This window comes from Chiloscyllium plagiosum, chromosome 3 (genome assembly GCF_004010195.1).
Source record: "Chiloscyllium plagiosum isolate BGI_BamShark_2017 chromosome 3, ASM401019v2, whole genome shotgun sequence".
Classification (NCBI taxonomy): domain Eukaryota; kingdom Metazoa; phylum Chordata; class Chondrichthyes; order Orectolobiformes; family Hemiscylliidae; genus Chiloscyllium; species Chiloscyllium plagiosum.
Genome location: NC_057712.1, coordinates 5,457,565 through 5,481,772, shown reverse-complemented (window position 1 = coordinate 5,481,772; position 24,208 = coordinate 5,457,565). Strand labels below are relative to the sequence as shown.

The following is a 24,208-nucleotide window of genomic DNA, read 5'->3' as shown; positions in this document are numbered from 1 at the left end:
ACTATCCTCACTATAACTATTCTCACTATCCTCACTAATTATCCTCACTATAACTATCCTCACTATCACTATCCTCACTATAACTATTCTCACTATCCTCACTAACTATCCTCACTATAACTATTCTCTTTCTCTTTAGAAGCACTTACTGTTTGTTTCTGTTTCTTGCCAACTTACTTTCATAATCGATTTTCTCCCTCTTTATTAGCTTTTTCATAATCCATGTTGCTTTCTAAAACAAAATCCAATACTCTGACCTATCATTATATTTTGCCACTTCGCATGCCTTAATTTTTTATTTGGATTTTTTACTTGACTACCTTTGTTAACCCAATGGTGCATCCTTCTCATTGAGTCCTTGTCTGATCAGAATAGTTTTGCTAAGTGCTATGAAATATCTGTCTTATTGACTGCCATCTTCTGACTTCCCCCTTCATCTATTTTCGCAATGCACTTTAGACATCTAGAGAGAAAATACCCAAGATACTAATGGGACTAAAGACCTACAGGTGCCCTAAACCTGATGGGATGCATCCTTGGATATTAAAGGAAGTAGCTACAGAGGTAGTGGATGCACTGGGAGTAATCTTCCAGGAATCCTTAGATTTTGGAAAAGTCCAAGAGGATTGGAGTGGCATGGTAGCTCAGTGGTTAGCACTGCTGCCTCATAGTTTCAGGGACCCAGATTCAATTCCAGCCTCGGGCGACTGTATGTGTGGAGTTTGCACATTCTTCTCATGTCTGCTTGGTTTTCCTCCGGATGCTTCAGCTTCCTCCCACAATCCAAAGATGCGCAGGTCAGGTGAATTTGCTGTGCTAAATTGCCCATAGTGTTCAAGAATGTGTAGGTTAGGTGCATTCATCAGGGGTAAATGTCGGGCAAATGTATCTGGGTGGGTTACTCTTCGGAGAGTTGGTATGGACTTGATGGGCTGAAGGGCCTGTTTCTACACTGTAAGGATTCTATGATTGGAAAACTGCCAATGTAACACCTTTATTCTAAAATTATCAATATCAGTAGGACAGTTAGCTTAATATCAGTTACTGGGACAATGTTAGAATCTATTATGAAGGATATGACTATAACGAGCATTTAGAAATACATAACAAGATCAAGCAGAGTCCACTTGGCTTCATGAAAGGGAAATGACACCTTATGAGTTTATTCAATTATTTGAGAAGGTAACAAGCAGGGTCGATAAAAAGGGAGCAGTCGATGTGATATATTTGGATTTTCAGAAGGTGTTTGTTAACATTGAGATATTAATATGATAAGGGCCCATGGTGTTGGAGGTCATATACTACCATGGATAGAGGATTGGCTATTAGAAGACAGAATTGGGTTGAGTGAATGGACAAAAACTTGCCAGATAGAAAATATTTGAGGAAATGTAAGGTTATGTACTTTGGCAGAGGAGCTGAATATTTTTGTATTTGTATAAATAAACCCATAGAACAGAGGGAGTTTTGGGAGTGCTTGCCCATGAATCACAAAAAAGCTGGCATTCAAATTCAGTAGGTTATAGGTAAGGCAAATGGGATTTGGCTCTTACTTCAAAGGAAATGAAATATAAAAGTTAGGAGGTTATGCTAAAACTATGTAAGGCATTAGTCAGACCACCTGTGAAGTCATGCAAACAGTCCTCAGCACCTTATCTAAAGAACGATATTCTGAGATTGGAGGCAGACCAGAGAGAGTCCACTAGGGTGCCAGCAAAGAAAACTCAGTCTTTCACAACCAAGGAAACAAAGCAAAGGAAGATGAAAGAAATAATAGCTGAATGTAGGCCTTCTTCCCCAGAGATAAGGGCACTTTCATTGCACCACAAGGGCCTTCCGGTTCCTCAGGGTAGATTTATATAATCAACCTGTTCAGAGATGTTATGAAATTCTTCTGGAGTAGGTGGGGCTTGAACTGGACCCCTGGCTCAGAGGTAGGGACACTGCACCCCATGAGACCTGGCTCTTTAGGTTCAGAATGAGATTGTGTCAGCGCAACCACCTTCAGCCCTTCGATCAATGTCCTTCTCTCCATCACTTGCTGATGATTACCAAATGTTCAGCACTGTGTGTGACTGAATGCAGTCTCTATCTACATATAGCAGGAACTGGACAAATCCAGGTTGGAGCTGACAAAAAGCAGAACATTTATGTCACAAATGCCAGGCAATGAACATCTCTAATGAGAGAGTTTAACAATCACTCCTTGACATTCAACAGTATTACTATTGTTTAATATCCAACTATCAAAATTCTGTGTGTTACCATTGACCAAAAACTAAATTGGATTAACCATATAAATTCTGTAACTGCAGGAGCAGGTTATAGGCTAGGAAGCTGACAGTGAGTGATTCACCTCCTGACATCCCAATGACTGTCCACCATCTAAAAGGCACAATTTGGGAATGTGATAGGAATACTCACCCTTTGCCTGCCTGAGTGCAACTCCAAGAACACTCAAACTTGTCACCGTCCAAGTGGTCTCACCATTACCTTGTAGAACTGTAGGGAAATCATATTTTATGTACTTAATTTCCCTTACAGTGAATGTCCTTGGTCTATTTGCCTTTCTAATCACTTGCTGCACCGACACACCAAAGTTTTTAAATTGTACATGACACCCAGAGCCCAGAAAGCACCACCTTTACCCAATGGAAAAAATTAGAAAATGGCCGGTCAGGCTGTGCTGTTATCTATGATTTTTCTGAAATTTGTTTTTACTTAGGAAACGTCTACACTGGGATCGGTGTCAGGATTCAATGTCGTCAAATAAAGATCATTGTCCCTTAGCTCTTTCGCTGATCTGGTCTACTGTGGGAGAAAAATAACCCACTCTGCCTGCCCACTACTTGGTCACAGAAACCGTGTCTGTTCTTAGCTAAACAGAGCATACCCAGAATACCTCAACTTTACCACAAACAAGATATTACCTGAACAGCTTCCACACTGAAGGAATACACTCCTTAGATGATCTGATTACAGACTTCCTACCTCACAATAGCACCACCGCTCCTGCAGCCCAGAGGGCATCGCCAGTCTCCTCAGGTACTGAAGCAACACAAAGCCGACCTCGACTGAGTGGCACCCAGGTAACCTGACAAGATTGCACACTACCCTGCAGACCCATTGTAACCAGGATACTGGACATTAGCACCTGCTCTAGGAGAGGAACAGAACCTTCTGTTACAATTATTATCTGATTGCTACCACTGAACAACCAATTGTTTTCCATTGAATGTAATGTAATTCATATTGTCTTGTAATTAACACTACACTACAGTAACACTATAAAAACCTGTCTCTATCTGCGGCTTGGGGAAGAGAATCCTTGACTTCATTGTGCACAGTCTGTTCTGTACCAGTCTTGCCAATTTCTCTTCCCACAATATGATTAGATTAGATTAGATTCTCTACAGTGTGGAACAGGCCCTTCGGCCCAACAAGTCCACACCACCCCTTCCGAAGAGAAACCCACCCAGACCCATTTCCCTGCCCTATATTTACCCCGGACTAACGCACCTAACACTGTGGGCAATTTAGCATGGCCAATTCACCGAACCTGCACATCTTTGGATTGTGGGAGGGAACCAGAGCACCCACACAGACACGGGGAGAATGTGCAAACTCCACACAGACAGGCAGGAATCAAACCCAGGTCCCTGGTGCTGTGAGGCAGCAGTGCTAACCACTGAGCCACCATACAGTGAGAAATAAACCAGTATTCGTCAATTTCACATGTGTGTGGCCTCTATTTGTAATTGGACAATTCTCCCACATCTACTAAGGACTTCAGGATTTTCAATTTCACCTTTCTGACATTCAAAATTTTCCTTTTTATCCATTAAATATGTTTTTGGTGTGAAGTACCAAATACCAGATTGATTGTGATTTTATACAAGCCAGCTTTATTGAAATTGAACCAAGTACAGTATGCTTTTAAAAAAAAATGCACAAAAACAATTTCTGGTAACAAAACAAATAAAAAACCTACAATGCTAAAAGATAAACTTAAGTCATTATCATTTTGGAGACTATTGTAACCAAGCGTGGAGTTAAATGTTGTGCAGCTAATTTTTTTTTGAAAGGCAGAAAGATGTGATTTTTACAACAAAATACTGAAATAATCCAGACTACAAACGACATTGATCATTAATGGCTCTGACTATTTCTTTCATGCTTGAGTTAAAGGTCGCATCATTAGATATTTTCCAAATCTTGGTTGCTAGGAGAACAGAATGGAAATCTCCCTCTTGTACAATTACAGATGTTAATCCTATGAAGGACACATTTTTATACATTTCATTTATCACTTCTAATTCCAAAAGAAATTGAGGTATTCAAATTTGACATTAACTCCTTATCTATTTTCTGTTTGTTCATTCATAGGATGTCAGCGTTGCACGCTATCAGCACTTATTGCCCATCCCTAATAGCCCTGGGCAAGTTAGTGTGCTGCCATCTTATACCCCAATGACTGCAGGGGACTCAAACTATGTTGGGGGGAGGGAGGGAGGCTAATCTTAGGATTTTAACCTATAATTCCCAGGCGAATGAGTCATACTGACCAACCGGCAATTGTCGTTAGATATAATATGTGACAATTTACTTTGTTCCAAGGGATTCTCTCTCTCATCAGGAGAAAGGAGGGTGCACTGCTTCTATTTGATATCTACATTTCCCCGAGTAGCCATCTTTGTGTCTTGTTAAGTGTGATTGCTTACTTAGGAAAAGTTCTGTTTGTTGGGAACTTTGCTGTCATTTTCACACACTCCTTCTTGAAATACAGGTTGTTCTGTTATAACCTGTGGTCCGTCAACACAAATTTGCTGGAACACGATTGATGAATTGGGGATGCTGTTTCTACAGTGCAAACATTTGAAGCGTGTGTTGGCTGTGACACGATTGCATCGCTTACACTTTAAGTGCTGTTTCTAAAGCACGATTTTTCTAATAACATGGGGTTGTACAAGAATGCAACCATCACATTATAGCAGAACTGACTGTATTCTTAAGAAGCCAGCATCCCATCACCAGTCACCCTTTATTTACAAATGCATTGCCTTTTACAATCCATATCCCTGACATTTATCCTTGTATGTCAGCCAGGTTTTATGTTAGACCAGACTAACAGCCCCAGTTAGGGAACTCATATTCAATGAGGTCCAGCTGGCTGATCTCATTACCATCACAACACTTTCGTTAAGAGATTCACAGAAAAAAACAGATCCTGTTTTCAAAAATGAAATCATCTCTAATTGCTTGTTATGAAAGTGTTAAGTGAATGAATTAATCAGAAAACATTTGAAAAATTACTTCTGTAGACTTACTTCTATTTTTAAAAATTCATTCAAAGGATGTGGGCATCATTGGCTAGGTCAACAATTAATGCCCAGAGTCAACCACATTGCTGTGGATCTGGAGTCATATGTTAGCCAGACCAGGTATGGATAGCAGATTTTCTTCCTAGAGCACATTACTGAACCAGATGAGCTTTCCTCCAACAATTGAGAATGTTATGGTCATCGTTAGACCCTTAATTACAGATTTTTATTGAATTCAAATTCCACCATCTCCCATGGCACGTTTCGAACCTGGGACCCTTGATCATTAGCTGGGTCTCGGGATTAATTGCCTAGTGAGAATTCCATGAGGCCATTGCTTCCCTTCTTATAGCAGTTCATGAATGGATAGTGATTTTCATTGGTACAAAAACACAGAGGAATGTCCAACACATTTGATTTACTGAACAATCTCAGGCATTCCGAATGCAAAAGATTAAAAAACACATATCTCAACAAATCCATCATCTAGCATTCATTCAAAACATTCACTTCCAAATTATATCACTTTTAGAATCAATTGCACTATTCATTTTACAATCCAAAATAAAAAACAGGAAATCAGGGATTATTTTCCAAGATTCACTGTTTAATTTCTGGACAGTCTTTTCAAGCTCCCTGAATGGTGTGTAATGGCATCCTGCACCATGGGCACTTGACTTCTGCCGACATATTGCAATATTTAAAACCGTATGTTGTGAGATAATCATGAATGTAAACATACAAGCAGCTGCAGGCAATAAAATGGATGGCAGATCTGATGTACAACAAGAGGAAAGAGCAATATTGTAATGATCACAGCATTGGACAGGGGAACATTGGTACGGATTACAGGCATGAGTCCCAGTCTTTCAGAATTCTAGGATCATTGCCGCTTGTTAGTATACTGAAGAGAAAATAATGAAAATATATGGTTTTATGTGGGACTTCAAAACATATTCACATATAATGTGCATCATTGGCCTCAATCATACTTATACCCATTGTTTTCTTGTGTTCCCAGCACATATGCTGCATAAAACTCTTTTCTCCAACTTAACATCAACTGCAATGTAGTGTCAAAACCTGTTTAAGACCAGTAGTGCTGAGTAATGGTTACAGGGAACAGAGTTATTCATTGTGAGAAGGAACTGGAGGAACCGAAGCTTCTTCCATTTGAACAACAGAATCTGATAAACACAAAGAATTATTTAGCGAGATAGAAACAATTTCTTCTCTATGAAAATAGGGCAAAGATCAAATTGAGCATTTAGGAAGAAAAAGATTAAGCAGGAGGGAATTTGGGACATTGAGGGATGAGTCACATGATAGTTGTTTCTCAGGTGCTGCACGGTCACTGAAGGCCTCAATGTGGGGAGGAGAAGAGATTCAACAGTAGGTAACATGAGCAGACTGCCAGCCAGAAGTGCACCATTCACCACATTGCTACTGTCAAGAAAGATTCATTCCTTACCCACACTAAAAGCAGGCATTTAGCCCTTTACTGCCATGAATGAGAGATCTCATCACACGTTGCAGAACTGGTTTGCCCAGCACTTGGGAAAACACTGATCATCAATTACACTTATAAAAAAAAATCAAGGTCAAGTACTCAGCACAATTCATCACAAGATAGGAAAACTTTGGTAAAAACCGAAAGCACTACAGATACTGCAAATCAGAAACAAACACAGAAATTGCTGGAAAAGCTCAGTAGATTTGGCAACACCTTCAGAAAACAATGAGAGTTAACTTTTCGGGTCCAGTGACCCTTCCTCAGAACTTCCCCTGAGGAAGGGTCACTCAACCTGAAATGTTACCTCTGATTTCTCTCTGTAAATGCTGTCAGAATAGGAAAACTTCAGTGATAACCTGATCATTCTGTAAACTTTACTTGGTTTTTTTAAAGAAAAGCTATCTCAAATAATTTTAAATAGTTCCGGTTCCAAAGGGAAAGTCATGCAAAATGTGCATTTTTATGTGAACAAAACTGCTTCAAGGCTTCTGTGCTCAAATTAAATACAATATGAAAACATTAAGTTGACTATTTCATGCAGCTCTCCTGCATTTAAGTTAGACAGCATAAAAAATTGAGTTGCAATACTAGAAAATGTGAAAGAGGTCAAAATGTGTATAAGTGCTTTGTTGAGTAGACCCACTGAATAAAGCCAAATTTTGACCAGGATTGACTTTTTTTCACATTGCACTTCTAGATAGCATAGAATAATGCAGCACAAGTGTAAATTGGCTGAACTTACACACACACACGCACATGCGCATACACACGCGCACAGTAATTTTATCCTGCTCAAGATTAACTTTTCTTTGAAGGTTCAGTTATTGGGGTGCTTTTGTTGTATTTCTGAGCAACACCATAAGGAACGTGTGCTGCAATCGTTCCCATTGCTTGTGCTCCTTTAACATGGAACATCTGGTCATCAAAGAAAATGTGAGGGCGTATTTTTTCCAAGAGTGGCCCTTTAGGTGCCCCTGCAAGGAAGAGTGCTTCATCAACCTCCAGGCCCCAGCTGCGAAGAGTCTTTAAAGCCCTTCCTCCAGAACTTGCAGCACTTCGTGCTGTGACCAGGTAAGTCCTGATGGGGCAGTTCAAACGCAAGTCCTTTGCGTGGAACTTCTTCTGCAGTTTCCCCAATACTTCCAAAAATCCTTTGAGAGGACCCTACGTGCAAAATAAATGAATAAATTAGACCTTTCAGAAACCATTGAGGGGAAATGGTTGCAGAACTGATATCTTTAACCTTTACTTATAGTTAATTTCTCATTTTACACTTCTGTCATCCAAGGTCATTGCTGGATCAATGACCATTTATTACCTCAAAAGTACTTCTCTTTACCGCTCCCACCACCCAGTGTACTTTCAAGTTAAAACCAATTTGGATTAAACAGAATTGGCAACTCTCCAACACTCCTGCAATATACCCCGAGTACAATGTGAGAAAGATATTGCCTTTTACCCTGTACAGAAAAGCAATCCAATGATAAAACACACATTAATGCTTCATTTATCTTGCGTGACAAACTCAGCCTGATGGGGTGGGGCAAAAGCAGTTTATCTGATTCAAAACAATCAAAACATTGTTTCCTTTTCTCTTAATGTTCCTCACATTTCATGGTGATAACGTTAGTGTCTCTCTTTCCCAGCAGATGTATAATCTGGATTCGAATTTTCCTTTATGGATTTGAGCTGTCTCTCCCCTTATTCTGGAAAATGGTTTTTAAAGTTTGAATTTCCCACTCCATACAGTGAGTGAGATTATGCAGTGAAAGTTAATATTTACCGAGGATAGTGGAGGGATGAGAAAGGGGTGGGACGGTGACTGGGGGAAAATGATGTTCTGTCCAGAGATCTGATGTCTCAAATCTCTTCGTCACTCCCATACCATTTAGCATCCCCACCCCTAAAACAATTCAAATGAAGACTGATCTTAGACCATTTTAATCGAGCATTATACGATAGCCTGCACTGGCAAATTCTCTTGGATGATGCCTCAGGTGGAATTTATTTTAGGAGCCAATAAAAGGCACAAAGCCATGAAGAAATGGGTTCTGTTGCTATTCCTTCTCTAATCCAAGTACATCAGGTTTCTGTTGCATATGAGAGTTTCTGTTTCAAGACTTTCCTCACTTGTCTCATGGTCTGTAATTAGAATTTGTATGATTCATCTTAATATCCATATTTCAAAGGTCTCTTATTTCCCCAAAGATCTTTACTTATTATCTATATTTCTGAGGCATATATGAAGTTCAACAGTGTAGAATGTACAATTTAAAGATGTGCAGGCTAGGTGGATTAGCCATGGAAATGGAGAGTTACAGGGAATAGGGTAGAGGGCTGGGTTTGGGTGGGCTGCTCTTCAGAGGATTGGTGTGGACTTGATGGGCCAAATGACCTACTCCCATACTGGAGGGACTCTATGAAAGGTGTGGTCAAATCCCTTTTGCCTACAAAGAACAGGGTCCTACATGTGAATGTATATAACTTCCAGCCTGTGTCAATGGATCACACCACAAATCCAGTGGATAGTCTTAAACTGGTTTCCGACAGTTTTTTTTTAGTATGAACAGATTTAGTAAATGCTGCCTAATAAGACAATCATAACAAAAAACAAAGAGTGACAGATGCTGGAAATCTGAAACAAAAACAGAAATTGATGGAGAAACTCAGCAGGTCGGTAGCATCTGTGGAGAGAGACCCTTTTTCAGAAAACTCCTATATGCTGGTCACTATATGGACTGGGTTTTGACATATGGGCTGGTTAAGCACACAACATATGTTGCCAGTATGGAGGGTCAGTTTGGACTCTGTGTTGAACGGCCTACTTCTACACTGCCGAGATTCTATGGCTTTAGAAGGTGCATTTTGTCCTACTTTTTATGAAGAAAGCAGACTTTTTGGCATCTCTGTCTCAACCTTTCTTTACAAAAAAAAATCCAGGGCAAAATACACCTCTTGAAGCTGTAATGTCATTGCTCTGCTAAGTATTGTCGAAGTGTCAGTTTAACCTGGGCAAGAGGCTTGTCTTCAAACTTCAGCTCATGTTCAAAAAATGTATCTAATCCGTGAGCCTTGACAATCTTTTCCGATTCGTCAGAGAAAAGAACAGCATCTCCATCAAATGCCACCCTCAGCTGGTGATCTGAAAGCTGCAGGTCCTTGTCGCTCTGAAACATAGTCGCTGCTGCAATCCCTGCAATTGGGGAAACAAAACAAGGCAACATGCTATAACAGTCTCACTGCTGAATACAGGCACGTCACAAATGCTCCATATCACAACTATTGTCCCATATTGAACAATACATTTTACTTGGCACTGTTAGTGTTCTTCAGTTTTGGAGACTAGGGATATATGATGATATTATAAGGTCCTTTTCAAAAGCTTTTCACTGTAATCCAAAACCTGTCATATTGAAAATACTTGATACATTGACTCTCTCAAATTCAAGATACTTTGTACATCACTGGTGAGTCGGGTGTGAACTAGGCAGGAAGAATGCATTTGGTTATAGAGTTATAGAGTCATTCGCCATGGAAACAAACCCTCTGATCCAACCAGTCCATGCCAACCACGTTTCCAAACTAAACTAAAATATCTGCTTGTGTTTGGCCCATATCCCTCCAAAGATTTTTATTCACATACTTATCCAAATGTTTTCTTAAATATTGTAACTGTACCTGCATCTATTACTTCCTCTGGAAGTTCATTCCACTTATAAACCACTTTCTGTGTAAGAAGGCTCCCCCTCATGTTCCTTTTAAATCTCTCTTCTCACCTTAAAAATATGTCCCCTCGTTTTGAATTCGCCTACCCTAGAGAAAAGACCTTTGCTATTCACCTTATCTGTGCCCCGCGTGATTTTATAAACCTCTATAAGGTCACCCCATTTACACAATCTCGCTGGTTTGTGTTGTGTTCAGCACATGGGTCTGTGAGCAATGTACTTTCCCTTTATAAGCCCTATTCCTCACAGATGGAGCCAATGACCCCATCCAGTCAGAGTGTGCTTGGAACCAATCTCTTCCCCATGCCGGGCCCTCAGTTTCCAGCACTGTGGAAGGTGACAGTTGAGTGCTCTCCAACCAGTGGTCCACCTGAATGTGTCGGTGAGCCCCAGAACATCCCATATCCCCTTTATAGAACCCTTAATGTAATCCCCACAGCTTTCATGCTTCTCCCACAGGGCTTCCCAATACAGTTAATCAGAGGCAACATCTGATACAAGTACGGTGCAATGTCTGCAGATCTGCTCAGCCTGGTTCCAGTCAGGGAATCGGAGCCTGTGTGGTCTGGGGAGTGGGGAAAGTGATCCAACACAGAGACCAATGGAGCAGCTCAGAGAGGCAGCCTTGCTCAGTCTGACAGCCAGGTGTACGTCCTGGAACATAAAGAATCGTTGCAGCGAAGCTAGTGACCAGTGAGCTCTGCAACACAAGCCTGTGCTTCCAAAGTGCACTGCCAGTGTATCAAAGAGGTGCCACAACAGTTATAAGGGGCCTAAAATGCCACACACCAATGACTGTGGACAAGGACAGCATAAGCTGGTACTTGTGGATTATGCCCTGGGCTGCAGTTTGGTTGTATGGGAACACGAAGGTCATTCGGACAAAGCAGCAAGAGTGATCCACTCGGCACCTGCTCTGGCTTCAACATCGCATTTTCTCAATGTCACGTTTATTTACTAGCAACATAGCTGCTCTAAAAATTTGTTACTGTGCCAGAGTGTCAACGTTGGAGCTGGTGCTCAGTCTGGGGCTGGTGCTCAGTCTGGGGCTGGTGCTCTCATTCCTCTGGTTTATAATTAAAGAGACTGAGCTACAACTGACATTAGTGTATCCCAATACCATGAGCTTGTGTGGCCTCGGCATTGGATAAACAAATGCTACAGGGAATTGACTTCAATCCAATCCCTCACCTTCAAATATATGATTGATAATATTACAGACAGTCACAAGGAAAACGGATCCTTCCTAGGATTTCAAGGTGTTTGAGGGATAAAGATTGCCCAGCAAACTTAGATAGTTCCTCTCCTTCAGAATAGTTTTGTAGGATCCTTTATAATCAGGCGCAGTTTCAAGTTAATACCTTATTTGACATCTCTGATAGTGCAGTGGGTGTAGCAGTGGGTGTCAGTTTTTTAGTGTGTTTAAGTCATGAGGTGGGAGTTGAATTCACAAACTTTGATGCAGAAATGAGATTTCTCCAATAGAGCTAGGGTTTGTACATAATGTGTGAAGAGGCAAATTTAGGCCATTGAATACCCAGATCTACTCTGAGATTATTAATCTGACTTGTATTGTTCATAGTGCCTGCAATTGATCAGGTAACTTGCTGACTTCCTTTTGCTGCAAGGGCAGTACTTTTTCATGACTCGTGGAAGATTTACCATTTCTAAATCTGATTACATCTGGTGGAAAGCAGTGATTGGAATGTGTGCTACTACAGACGCTAACCCTAAAATACTCCTGATTCAGAGGTGCTGGTGTTGGACTGGGGTGGACAAAGTTAAAAATCACACCATACCAGGTTATATTTGGAAGGTTTATTTGGAAGCACTAGCTTTCGGAGCACAGCTCCTTCATCAGGTGGTTGTGAATTATAAGATCGTAACTTATAACAAAACTTATAACAAAAGTTTAGTTTGATGTAACTGAAATTATATATTGCAAAAAGACCTGGATCTTTTGTTAAGTCTCTCATCTGTTAGAATGGGCATGTTGGTTTCAGTTCTTTCATATGTAAATCTCAGAATCATCTTAAAGTTACATTCTCAAGTGAACTTTAACAACAGGTGCCAGGTTGGCCCAGATAATGCACTGAGGGTTTGAGGTGCCCTGTGTGAGGCTGTTGTGTGATTTTAAACTAAAATATTGCAGTAGCCTACTACCTATATCTATTTTCTCAGCTAAATGTGGTATAATATTTAAAGCAATGCAATTCTTGGAGGTAGTAACCCTAAATTTGCTGGTTTAATTGAAATGAGAAAATGACATACAAAACGTGCTCCAAAAACAGACGTCTCTGGAGATACTCTGCTGGCAGGACCTTAGGAGCATTGACATACTGAGGAAACTTAGGCTACAAATCTGTAGCTCCCCGAAAGTGGGACCACAATTGCGATAAGGTGGTACAGGATAAGGTGCTTGCCTTCACTGTTTAGGGCTTTGATTATAATAGTTGGCAAGTCATGTTACAGCTATATAAGGCTTTAACTCAGCTACATTTGGAGTGCTGCGTGCAGTTCTAGTTGCCACACTATAGGAAGGATGTAGAGGCTTTGGAGAGGGTGCAAAAGAGATTTACCAGGATCCTGCCTGGATTGGAACGTATTAGATATAAGGAGAGGTTGATTTGTTTGAACTAGAGCATTGGAGACCAAGAGGTGGCCTGAGAGAGTATATATAAAATTATGAGAAGCATGGATAGTCAGTCTTTCCCAGATTGGAATATCAAATACTAGGGAGCCATAAGTTTAAAGGTGAGGGGGGCAAGTTTTAAGGAGGCAAGTTTTTTTTTTTACATAGAGGATGGTAGGTGCTGGAACATGTTGCCAGGTAGAAGCAAATACAATAGCAACTTGTAAGAGGCATTTAGATAGACACATGAACAAATAGGGAATAAAGGGATACAGATCACGAGCAGGCAGATGGGATTAGTTTAGAAGGGTATCACGGTCTGCACAGGCATGATGGGTCGAAGGGCCTGTTCCTGCACTGCACTGTTCTATGTTTGGCAGCATCAGCTGAGAGAAAGTAGAGTTAATGTTGAGTCTAGTGACCCTTCTCCAGAGCAGTGACAGGACTTGAAATGTTAAGTCAGTTGTTCTTGCCGCAGATACTCCCAGACCAGCTGAGTTTCTCCAGCAGGGTTCTGTTTTTGTTTCAGATTTCCAGAATCCACTGTTCTTTGTTTTATGAAAATGCCTTGCTCTATTGAACAGTCAATCGGTTGGATGATGGACTAATCATTAGGTAGGGGTGTGTGTGTGGTTGAAGTTCTGCTCAAAACGTACACAACGGGAGTGTGATGTACCGTATCAGTCAACAAAGCTCTTGGTTACACTGTGCTGTGTAAATATCATATGGTTGATTCGACAACTTAAAAGCTGCTAGGAAATAGTTTAAACATGCGATTTGAAAAAACTGACCTATAATCAAGGTTCATTCAAACCGAACGTTAAACCTCTTTACAAAAGAGCACTTCCCCAACTGAGAGGAACATTAACTGGACCATGGAAAATGTTACAATCTTGTGGTATTGGCCAGTAATCAAAGTGATCAATCGCTGAAGATAGACCAGTGCCAAAGGAATATAAGGAAATGTGCCCAACAGAGATAGTTAGCTAGTAAGACTCATTTGATCAGTAGCTGAAAATGGACACAGAGCAGACTGATCACACAGAACATGACAACACAGGATCAGGCCCTTCGGCCCCCAATGTTATGCTGAACATATCGCCAAATTAAACTAATTAAAATAATCTAACCTAATCACTCTTAACTTTGACCTCCTGCATCTACAGTCCTCACTTTCTCCTAGTGGGGGATTCAGTTATGGTATCGCCATTGAATGTCAGGAGGCAGTTAGATTGTCTTTATTGGTGATGGTCATAGCCTGGCATTTGTCTGGTGTGAATGTTACTTGCCACTTGTCAGCCCAAGCCTGGATATTTCGGGCATAAGCCCTTCCTGAAGAAGGGCTTATGCCCGAAACGTCGATTCTCCTGTTCCCTGGATGCTGCCTGACCTGCTGCGCTTTTCCAGCAACACATTTTCAGCTCTGATCTCCAGCATCTGCAGAACTCACTTTCTCTTCAAGCCTGGATATTGTCCAGATCTTGTTGCATTTGAGTATGGACTGCCTCAGTATCTGAGGAGAAAGTGAGGTCTGCAGATGCTGGAGAAGGGCTGAAGAAGGGCTAATGCCCGAAACATCGATTCTCCTGTTCCCTAGATGCTGCCTGACCTGCTGCGCTTTTCCAGCAACACATTTCCATCTCAGTATCTGAGGAGTTGTGAATAGTGCTGAACATTGTGCAATTATCAGCAAACATCCCCACTTCTGACCTTATGTTGGAGGTAAGGCCATTGATAAAGCAACTGAAGATGAGCCTAGAACACTACCCTGAGAAATTTATGCAGAGATGTTCTGGAGCTGAGATGACTGACCTCCAACAACCATGACCATCTTCCTAGGTGCCAGGTATGACTCCAAACAACAGATAGCTTTCCCCCCATACCTATTGATTCCAGTTTTGCAGGGCTCCTTGATGCTACACGCAGACAAATGCAGCCTTGATGTCAAGGGCTGTCACTCTCCCCTCTGGAATTCAGCTCTTTTGTTCATGTTTGAACCAAGGCTGTAATGAGGCCAGGAGTTGAGTGGCCCTGGTGGAACCCAAATTGGGCATCACTGAGCAGGTTATTGCTGAGCAGGTGCTGCTTGATAGCACTGTTGATGACACCTTCCATCTCTTTCATGATTATTGAGAGTATATTGATGGGACGGTTATTGGCTGGATTGTGTTTGGCCTGCTTCTCATGTACAGGACATATCTGGGCAATTTTCCACATTGTCAAGTGGATGCTAGCGTGGTAACTGTACTGGAAGTTTGGCTAGGGGAATGGCAAGTTCTGGAGCACAAGTCTTCAGTGCTCTTGCTGGAATGTTGTCAGGGCCCATAGCCTTTGCAGCATCCAATGCTGCATTTCTTGATGTCACATGGAGTGAATCAAATTGGCTGAAGACTGGTATCTGTAATGCTGGGGACCACTGGAGGAGACTGAGATGGATCATCCACTCTGCACTTCTGGCTGAAGATTACTGCAATTACTTCAGCCTTACCTTCTACACTGATGTGCTGGGCTTTTCCGTCATTGAGGATGGGCATATTTCTGGAGCCTCCTCCTCCTCCAGTGAGTTGTTTAATTATCCAGCATCATTCAATGGCAGGACTGCAGAGCTTAGATCTGATCTGTTGGTTGTGGGATTGCTTAGTTCTATCAATAGCTGCTATACTGTTTGGCAAGTAGTCCTGTTTGGTGGCTTCACCACTTTGACATCTCATCTTCAGGTATGCCTGGTGCTGCTCCTGGCATGCCCTCCTGCACTCTCTGTTGAACCAGGGTTGAACCCCTGGCTTGATGGTAATTGTTGAATATGCCGGGCCATGAGGTTACAGATTGTGCTGGAATGTAGTTTTGTTGCTGTTGATGGCCCACAGTGCCTCATGGATGCCCAGTTTTTAGTGGCCAGATCTGCTTGATGTCTGTCCCATTTAGCACAGTGGAGGCAATTACAACACAATGGAGGTAATTCTCAATGTGAAGGCAGGACTTTGTCTGCACAAGGACTATGCGGTGATCACTCTTACTGATACTGTCATGGACAGATGCATCTGCAGATGGTAGATTGGGAAGTATGATGCTGAGTATGTTTTCCTTCTGGTTCGTTTCCTCACCATCTGCCACAGACCAAGTCTAGAAGCTATGTCCTTTAGGACCCGATCAGCTCAATTGCTGCTGCCAAGCTGCTCTTGGTGGTGGACATTGAAATCCCCAGAGTACATTCTGTTAGTCAAGTGGACTGTAGACTGATGGAAACTGACTTTGTTAGGTACACAGGGATAGCAGCAGGTCATTCCATTCCTAAGACTCTTCTATCATTCAGTTAGATCTAGATTTATATTTTAATTTCATCCACTGCCTTGTCTTCGTATCCTTTAATCCTCTTGGTCTCCAAAAAGTTATTATTTCTGATTTGTTATTAAATGAGCTCACATTTGCTTTTTGTATAAGAGGTGTACTTTGCAGGATTGAGCAGTCTGCTTAAAGCCAATAAAGTAAACAGCTTGTGAGGCCTTTTTTTTTGAAAAATTGGAACAATAGAAGCAGCCTGAATGGGTGGAATCAAGTTCCCACAGAACCAGGATTTTAAATTTCAGCTTTCAGCAGTTGCTAGGTCTTGAAGGTGGATGTGGAAGCTCTTAGTTCTTCTCTGTTACAGCCAAAAGCTGGGATTCTCTTCCTGCTGCTAGAATTGCATGTGAGACAATGTACTTCACTGAATTTGTCTTTGTCAAGGGTGTGACTATGGGAAGTTACTTGAGTGGAACAGTTAATTAGTGGTAGTTAATATATCGAAATGCTGAACAAATAATATATATATATATATATATAATATATAATTATTTGTTCAGCATTTCGATAGAGTTACAGTTAAACTAATTATTTTCTTTTATTCTTATTTTGTCTGTATTTTAACTGTAGTGTTTTATGTAAAGTCCAGTCGTTTGACCAATTGGATTGTTTCTGTAATGCAACACCTTACACTTACCTTTAAAATAAGTAGTAGTTAAGATCTAGCCTATCTTCTTAATATATTTTGAGGGGATTTGGTCTGGTCTATAATAGACAGAACATTAGATTAGATTCCCTACAGTGTGGAAACAGGCCCTTGGGCCCAACCAGTCCACACCGACCCTCCGAAGAGTAACCCACCCAGACCCATTTCCCTCTGACTAATGCATCTAACACTATGGGCAATTTAGCATGACCAATTCACCTGGCCTGCACATCTTTGGATTGTGGGAGGAAACTGGAGGAAACCCACGCAGACACTGGGAGAATGTGCAAACTCCACACAGAGGCTGGAATTGAACCTGAGTCCTTGGTGCTGTGAGGCAGCAGTGCTAACCACTGAGCCACCGTACCACCAAGAGGAGAAATTTCTTTCCTGAGAGAGGGTTGTGAATCTGTGAAATTCTTTACCGTGGAAGGCTAGTGGCTGGATCACTGACTGCATTCCAGGCTGATAGAGACAGATTTTTTAATTAGTGAGGGAATCAAGGGTTATCGGGAAAAGGCAGGAAAGTGGAGTTGAGAATGATCAGATCAGCCATGACCTCATTGAATGACAAAGTAGACTCAATGAGCTGAATGGTCTACCATCTGCTGCTACATTGTATGGTCTAATGCAATGACAGTGTACAGTGACGGGAAAAATGTGAGCTGACATTATCCTGCCATTTGCACTTTCTCATTTTGTTTATTCATGTCTAGAAGGCGTACTCCACCCACATCACATCTGTCAGAAAACTCCATAACAGCACTGACAAGCCAGGAAAACAACTTCCAAAAGACTTAGCCCCACTCTCACGCCATCAAATTTATATTCGTAGGTGGGGCTGGAAACTCTAAAAGATAATCCCGGTTACTAATCGCATCTGATTTTGCTAAAAGGTTAGAGATGTCAATTACAGAACCAATATTCCATAAAATCAGTACCCTTTAGTTTTGAAAGGACAGAACACCCAATGAGCTGTAAAAATAGACCTAAATTAAAAAGTGTTGGATTCCAGATTATTCCGAAAATGATTTGCTCAGGATCAAAATTTAAATGTTTCAGAATATCAAGAAAACGTCAAACACTTTGAGCAGAGAATGTGTACAATGCAACAACGAGTATTTTTTTTTAAGTGAAGAAACTAATTCCTTGCTGAAACCCTGTTGCTCAAAACTCCACCCATTAGAACAAAAAAAACATGCAGTTTCAGCATTGCTGTTACACCAATTCTCTCTCCTCCAACAGGACACAAGGCTGTGGTAAGTTTACGTCAGTTTATTGAATCTGTACCTGCTTCAATTGCTTCTACCACTTTCTCAGAATCTGCCGAAAGATACAAGTTGGTGAGGTATGCTTTCAGATATCCAACTGGGCTTTTCCCACCAGTCATACAGAACCTTTCAATTGACAGATCTGTTTGAAAAAAAAACAAAGGCAATATTTTTAAGGTGCAGCCTGCTTTAGATACTTGTTGCAATTATTTTTTCAATTAATCAGTAAAACATCTTCTAAAGGTGTATTTAATCACATTATATTCCAAAACCAGTTATATTAAATTAATATCTATATGAATGACAAGCTGCAAAATCTGTGAATGAGTATTTTGTTCTCTGTTTAAACCTGGCCAAATTTCTGTTTAATGCAGGTCAAAGATTTGCAATAATTATATACATGTGTGTATTGTGTATGAATGGGGCATTCCACCTCATTGGCCCACACTTGCACACACCCTGAGTTTGACAAATTAACTTGAATTGACTTGTGTTAAAATGCTAATACAGCAAGATACCCATCATTCAGGCATGCATTGCATGACTTGGGTGCAGCAAACACAAATTTGTCAGGTCTTACTCAAGAGTTTCGTTTGTAATTGAGGGAATGAGTCTCTGTAAAGTGGGAGTCAGGATCCTGCACAGTTTATTGGGAAAAAATACCTGAACTGCATTGTTTCAAAAATTCCCATGTTGTATTTTCAGAAACTGAGTACCCATGAAGTAAGTGTTTGCTTCTCTTCTGTTTCATTCCAGTTTTGCTGTTTGTTTTTCTCAGTGGGAACTAGAATGTGACCTGATAACTCACTCAGGCACTTTGTTACACACAGCATTGGGAGAATCTCTGATCCTGATTTTAAGGTAGGAGAGGGTTAACAGAAGAGAGGGGTCTGTCACATGCTAATCTGTTCAGATTATAAATTCTTCTTCAAATCTCTTCCATAATGCAGCTCCGAATCACACCACACCTTCTCAAAGGTAGGGCTTAGTAACAGATAGCCAAGCTATCCCAATCAGCAGCAGGATAGATTCACACCAGCTAAGTGGACTAACCACATTCTTCTTCCTGCCACTCCTTCCCCCACCACACTCTCCCCATGGTCAGCAGTCAGAGTTACTGTGCTAGCACATGCTTTTATTAGTATGCTGCGGTCTGGATCTCCAGCTAGTGAATGCATATCCATACATTTCAGAGATTCATAGAATCACGACCGTGTGGAAACAGGCTATTTGTCCCATCCAATCCACACTGACCGCTGGAAGGGCATCCCACCCACACCCACCACTCTTGCTGTATAACCCTGCTTTTCCATGGCTAGTCCATCTCACCTGCACATCCTTGCATACTAGAGGCAATTTAGCATAGCCAATCCACCTAGCCTGAATATCTTTGGACTGTGGGAGGAAACCAAAGCACCTGGAGGAACATAGAAACTAGGAGCAGGAGTAGGCCATCCAGCCCTTTGAGCTTGCTCTGGCATTCAATAAGATCATGGCTGATCTTTTTGTGGACTTAGATCCACTTACCCGCCCTCTCACCGTAACCCTAAATTCCTTTGTTGTTCAAAAGCTGCCTACCTTAGCTTTAAAAACGTTTACTGAAGTGGCATCAACTACTTCACTTCCATAGATGCACAACTCTCTGGGTGAAAACATTCACACTGCTCTATTACACATCACTGATTTGGTTAGATTAGATTCCCTACAGTGTGGAAACAGGCCCTTCAGCCCAACAAGTCCACACAGACCCTCCAAAGAGGAACCAACCCAGACCCATTCTTCTACTAATGCACCTAACACTACGGGCAATTTAGCATGGCCAATTCACCTGACCTGCACATCTTTGGACTGTGAGGGGAAGCCGGAGCACCCGGAGGAAACCCACGTAGACACAGGGAGAATGTGCAAACTCCATGCAGACAGTCACACGAGGCTGGAATTGAACCCGGGTCCCTGGCACTGTGAGGCAGCAGTGCTAACCACGGAGCCACCGTGCTGCCTCATTACTTCTCAGTTCAGTCCTAAATCTGATCTCCCTAATCTTGAGACTATGCCCTCTTGTCCTTGCTTCATCTGCCAGTGGAAACATCCTCTCTACTTCTATCCTATCCAATCCCTTCATAATTTTATGTTTTTATAAGATCCCCACTCATTCTTATGAATAGGAAACCCACACAGACACGGGGAGAATGTGCAAACTCCACACAGTCGCCAAAGGCTGGAATCAAACCCATATCTCTGTTGCTGTGAGACAGGAGTGCTAACCACTGAGCCACATGCCACCCCAAATGTTTCCATGACATGGATAACCACAAATTTATCCCACTTTTACTGCCTGCCATTGGTATGTTTGGAAGGAGTAACCAGTTGCTGCTCGATCTCTTTGGTAGTGTTATAAATGTACCTAGTTAGCTTAAGTGTGGGTTGGATACAGAACATTGGGCACAGAACTGACAAGAATACATGTTAACCGAGTCTGTTTTGCTTATATCCATGAATTAATTAAACAAGGAGATATCATACCAAGCAGCCTTTTTTGGTATCATCACTATCAGATCAGACTTCTGTTCTTATGCTAACGATGCTGAGTTTGTTCTGTCCACAGCTATGTTTCTGGCATGTAATCTACAACATTACTGATGAAAATTATTCTTCAGTTTGAGCAAAAAAAAACTTTCTGACAATATTTTTATTGCTGCATTGTTCGATAAAGGATGTACCAAAATAAAAAAATTGAGGGAAAAAGGCATGAAAAGGAGGCAAAATACAGAAAGTGACTAAAATATTTTGCAACACATTGATTAAAATAAGGATTACCGCTTTCTAACAGCCAAACTCTTCCTTAGATATAGCCCTATTATTTACATATTAACTAGCTTTCTGATATATTCCTCTTTGGATGCGTAATCTCTTGAGCTAGATTTGTTATCTATTTTTAAACTTTGCAACAATAGATACTCATCACCTGGAGGTTTTATTTTACTTATATTCCCAGTTTGGGTTCACTAGGGTATAGAGATGGGCCAATGCTTTTTATGAGACTTTGGTCAACACGCACAAACCAACCATGCCCACTCTGTTCTGAATATACCAAAAGCAGCTTAACATGAAGTACCAGTAAAATGTTTAGTTAATTTCCTTTGAAGTGTTTCAGTAAAATTAACACTAATACAACACTGTAAACACATCCACTACATGTTATGCTTTTGATGGATTTTACAAGTGCACCAAATGGCTTTGGGTTACATCAGTGGTCAAATCAGCATATCTGAATTCTTATGGACAAAAATGATATCTGTGGTTTTAAATATTGTTAAAGTATCATACTGCTGTGACTTTCTAAATTACTGAAACTTTATTTCTTCTTTAATTTAAACTGCCGAACCACGAGTATGTTTTAGATTCCTGTTCAAACATCTGGCTTGAGTGGTTGAACACGGATTTTTTTTTTAAAATTGCATAATTACATACAGAGTAAATACCTAATGACCCAACCTAGAAAATTGTTACGTTTAATTTTAAAATCATCTGTCCTGGAGTACTTTCTAAGGAATTTGTTTTATGGGTGTATGGCGCAGTGAGCACTAATTATTTTATCACAAAAATATACTGACAAAATTAGGTACATCACTGCAGGAGTAAAGTGAGCTGACCATGGCAACAGCAAGTTACTGTGTACAGATATAAACTAAGGAAGCGTAACTTTAGGGATACGCACCTGTAGTGTATCTGGGAGAAAGCAGCAGAACCAGAGTGTAAATTCAAATTAAACATACACAGAAGTTTCTGTGAACGTACCGTAGTGATTGATGCTGTTTATCAGCCTCACACCTACTTGCGCATGGTTGTTTGTCATCAGAACTATATCAAATATTTCATCACTTTCAGGGTAAAGTTCACGTAGTCGTAAGTTAACCGTTTCCAGTGCCTGGAAGAAAGAAATGTATTATATTCTAGAAAACAATTCGTTGTTCGACAGAAACTCAACTGGACTCACCACATAAACAGTGGTGCAACAAGAGTAGGACAGAGGCTGGGAATACTGCAGTTAGTAACTCACCTACTGACTCCCCATAGCCTGTCCACCATGTACAGGGTACGTCTCAGGTGTGTGATGGAATACTCCCTACTTGCCTGGATGGGTGCAGCTCCAACAACATGCAAGAAGTTTGACACCATCCAGGACAAAACAACCCATTGATTGGCACCACATCCACAAGCATCCACTCCCTCCACCACCGACACTCAGTAGCAGCGATGTGTAGCATCTACAAGATGCATTGTAGAAATTAACCAAAGAGTCTCAAACAGCATCGTCCAAATCCAAGACTACTTCCATCTAGAAGGACATGGACAGCAGACACACGGGAACACCACCACCTTCAAGTTCCCCTCCAAGTCACTCATTATTCCTGACTTGGAAATATATCGATGACCCTTCACCATCGCTGGGTCAAAATCTTGGAAATCCCTTCCTAATGGCATTGTGGGTCTACCTACAACATAGGGACTGCAGCAGTTCAAGAAGCCAGCTCCCCCCACCTTCTCAAGGGCAACTAGGGACGGACAATACCTGGCCAGCCAGTAACGTTCACATCCCACAGAAATGAATACATCTGAAAGTAATGATCCAACTTAGTGAAAGCTGTTTTAAGTTTCATGGCCTTCATGAAAACAGATATCCCAGCACAGGAAGTGGCCATTTGGACCACTGTGTCTTTGTAGCTGCTCGCTTAGTAAGTGTCCTAACCTTTCAAATATTTATCCATTCTATTTTAAATGATGTAATATCCTACACTTTATAAGGGTCATCAGGATAGCAGTTGTTTTAAAAGCATCCTAGTAAAAGGAGAAAATTGTGGGCAGGATGTAAAAGGGCTGAAATTCCAGTGGTCACTATCACTGAAACGCAGTAACAGATGAATGAACTGGACTTAAAGGCTGCCATATATGTTGTAAAATAAATATATAGTGTAGAGCCATTGGTTATATAATCTTCCAAAATTCCCTAGATCCTGGATGAATTCAAAAACTGCAAAATGTAACACCTCTTTCAGAAAAGAGGAACAGAATAAAGCAGGAAAGTGTAGGGCAGTGAGCCGGAAATCTGAAATAGTGATAATGGTAGAAGCCATTAATAGTATGAGCAATTAGCAGAAGTTGAAAAAACTTCAGAGAGTCAAATTATTTTATGAAAAGAAAATTGTGTTTGACATTTTTTACAAGTATTTTTCAGGATGTAACAGACATGTTGGATAAAGGAGAATGACTGGAAGCCATGTATCTGAAATTCTAAAACACATTCAAGGAGTTGCCACAGAAATACTCATGGTGTTGAGATAATGCATTAGCATAAATAGAAGATTATCTAACAAATACAACAGAGCCAGGATAAACATATCATTTTCAGGGTGACAAGGTGAAACACGGACTGACACAAAGATCAGTGCTGAGCCTCAATTATTTAAAATTATTCTGTTGACTTGGATGATGTGATTAGACATGCTATAGCCAAATTAAATGACAGGAAGAGAGTCTAGATCAGAGTGGTGTTGGAAAAGCACAGCAGTTCAGGCAGCATCCGAGGAGCAGGAAAATCGACGTTTCGGGCAAAAGCCCTTCATCAGGAATAGAGGCAATGTGCCTGCAGGGTGGAGAGATAAATGAGAGGGGGGTGGGAGTGGGGAAAAAGTAGCATAGAGTACAATACGTGAAAGGTCAGGGAGGAGGGTGGGGGAAGGTAGCAAAGAGTACAATG

The 24,208-nt window shown here is 41.0% G+C and overlaps 1 protein-coding gene across 1 annotated transcript; it reads right to left on the bottom strand.

Annotated features, from left to right (window-relative positions):
- Window positions 1-5,719: 5,719 nt before the first annotated feature.
- On the bottom strand, window positions 5,720-22,387 carry LOC122548590 (cytosolic 5'-nucleotidase 1A-like; the record flags this gene model as incomplete). The annotated part of the gene is made up of 4 exons (XM_043687425.1): window positions 5,720-7,998; window positions 9,843-10,027; window positions 18,470-18,592; window positions 22,249-22,387. Coding segments are annotated over 4 exons (813 nt in total), but the record flags the coding sequence as incomplete, so codon positions are not given.
- Window positions 22,388-24,208: the final 1,821 nt, after the last annotated feature.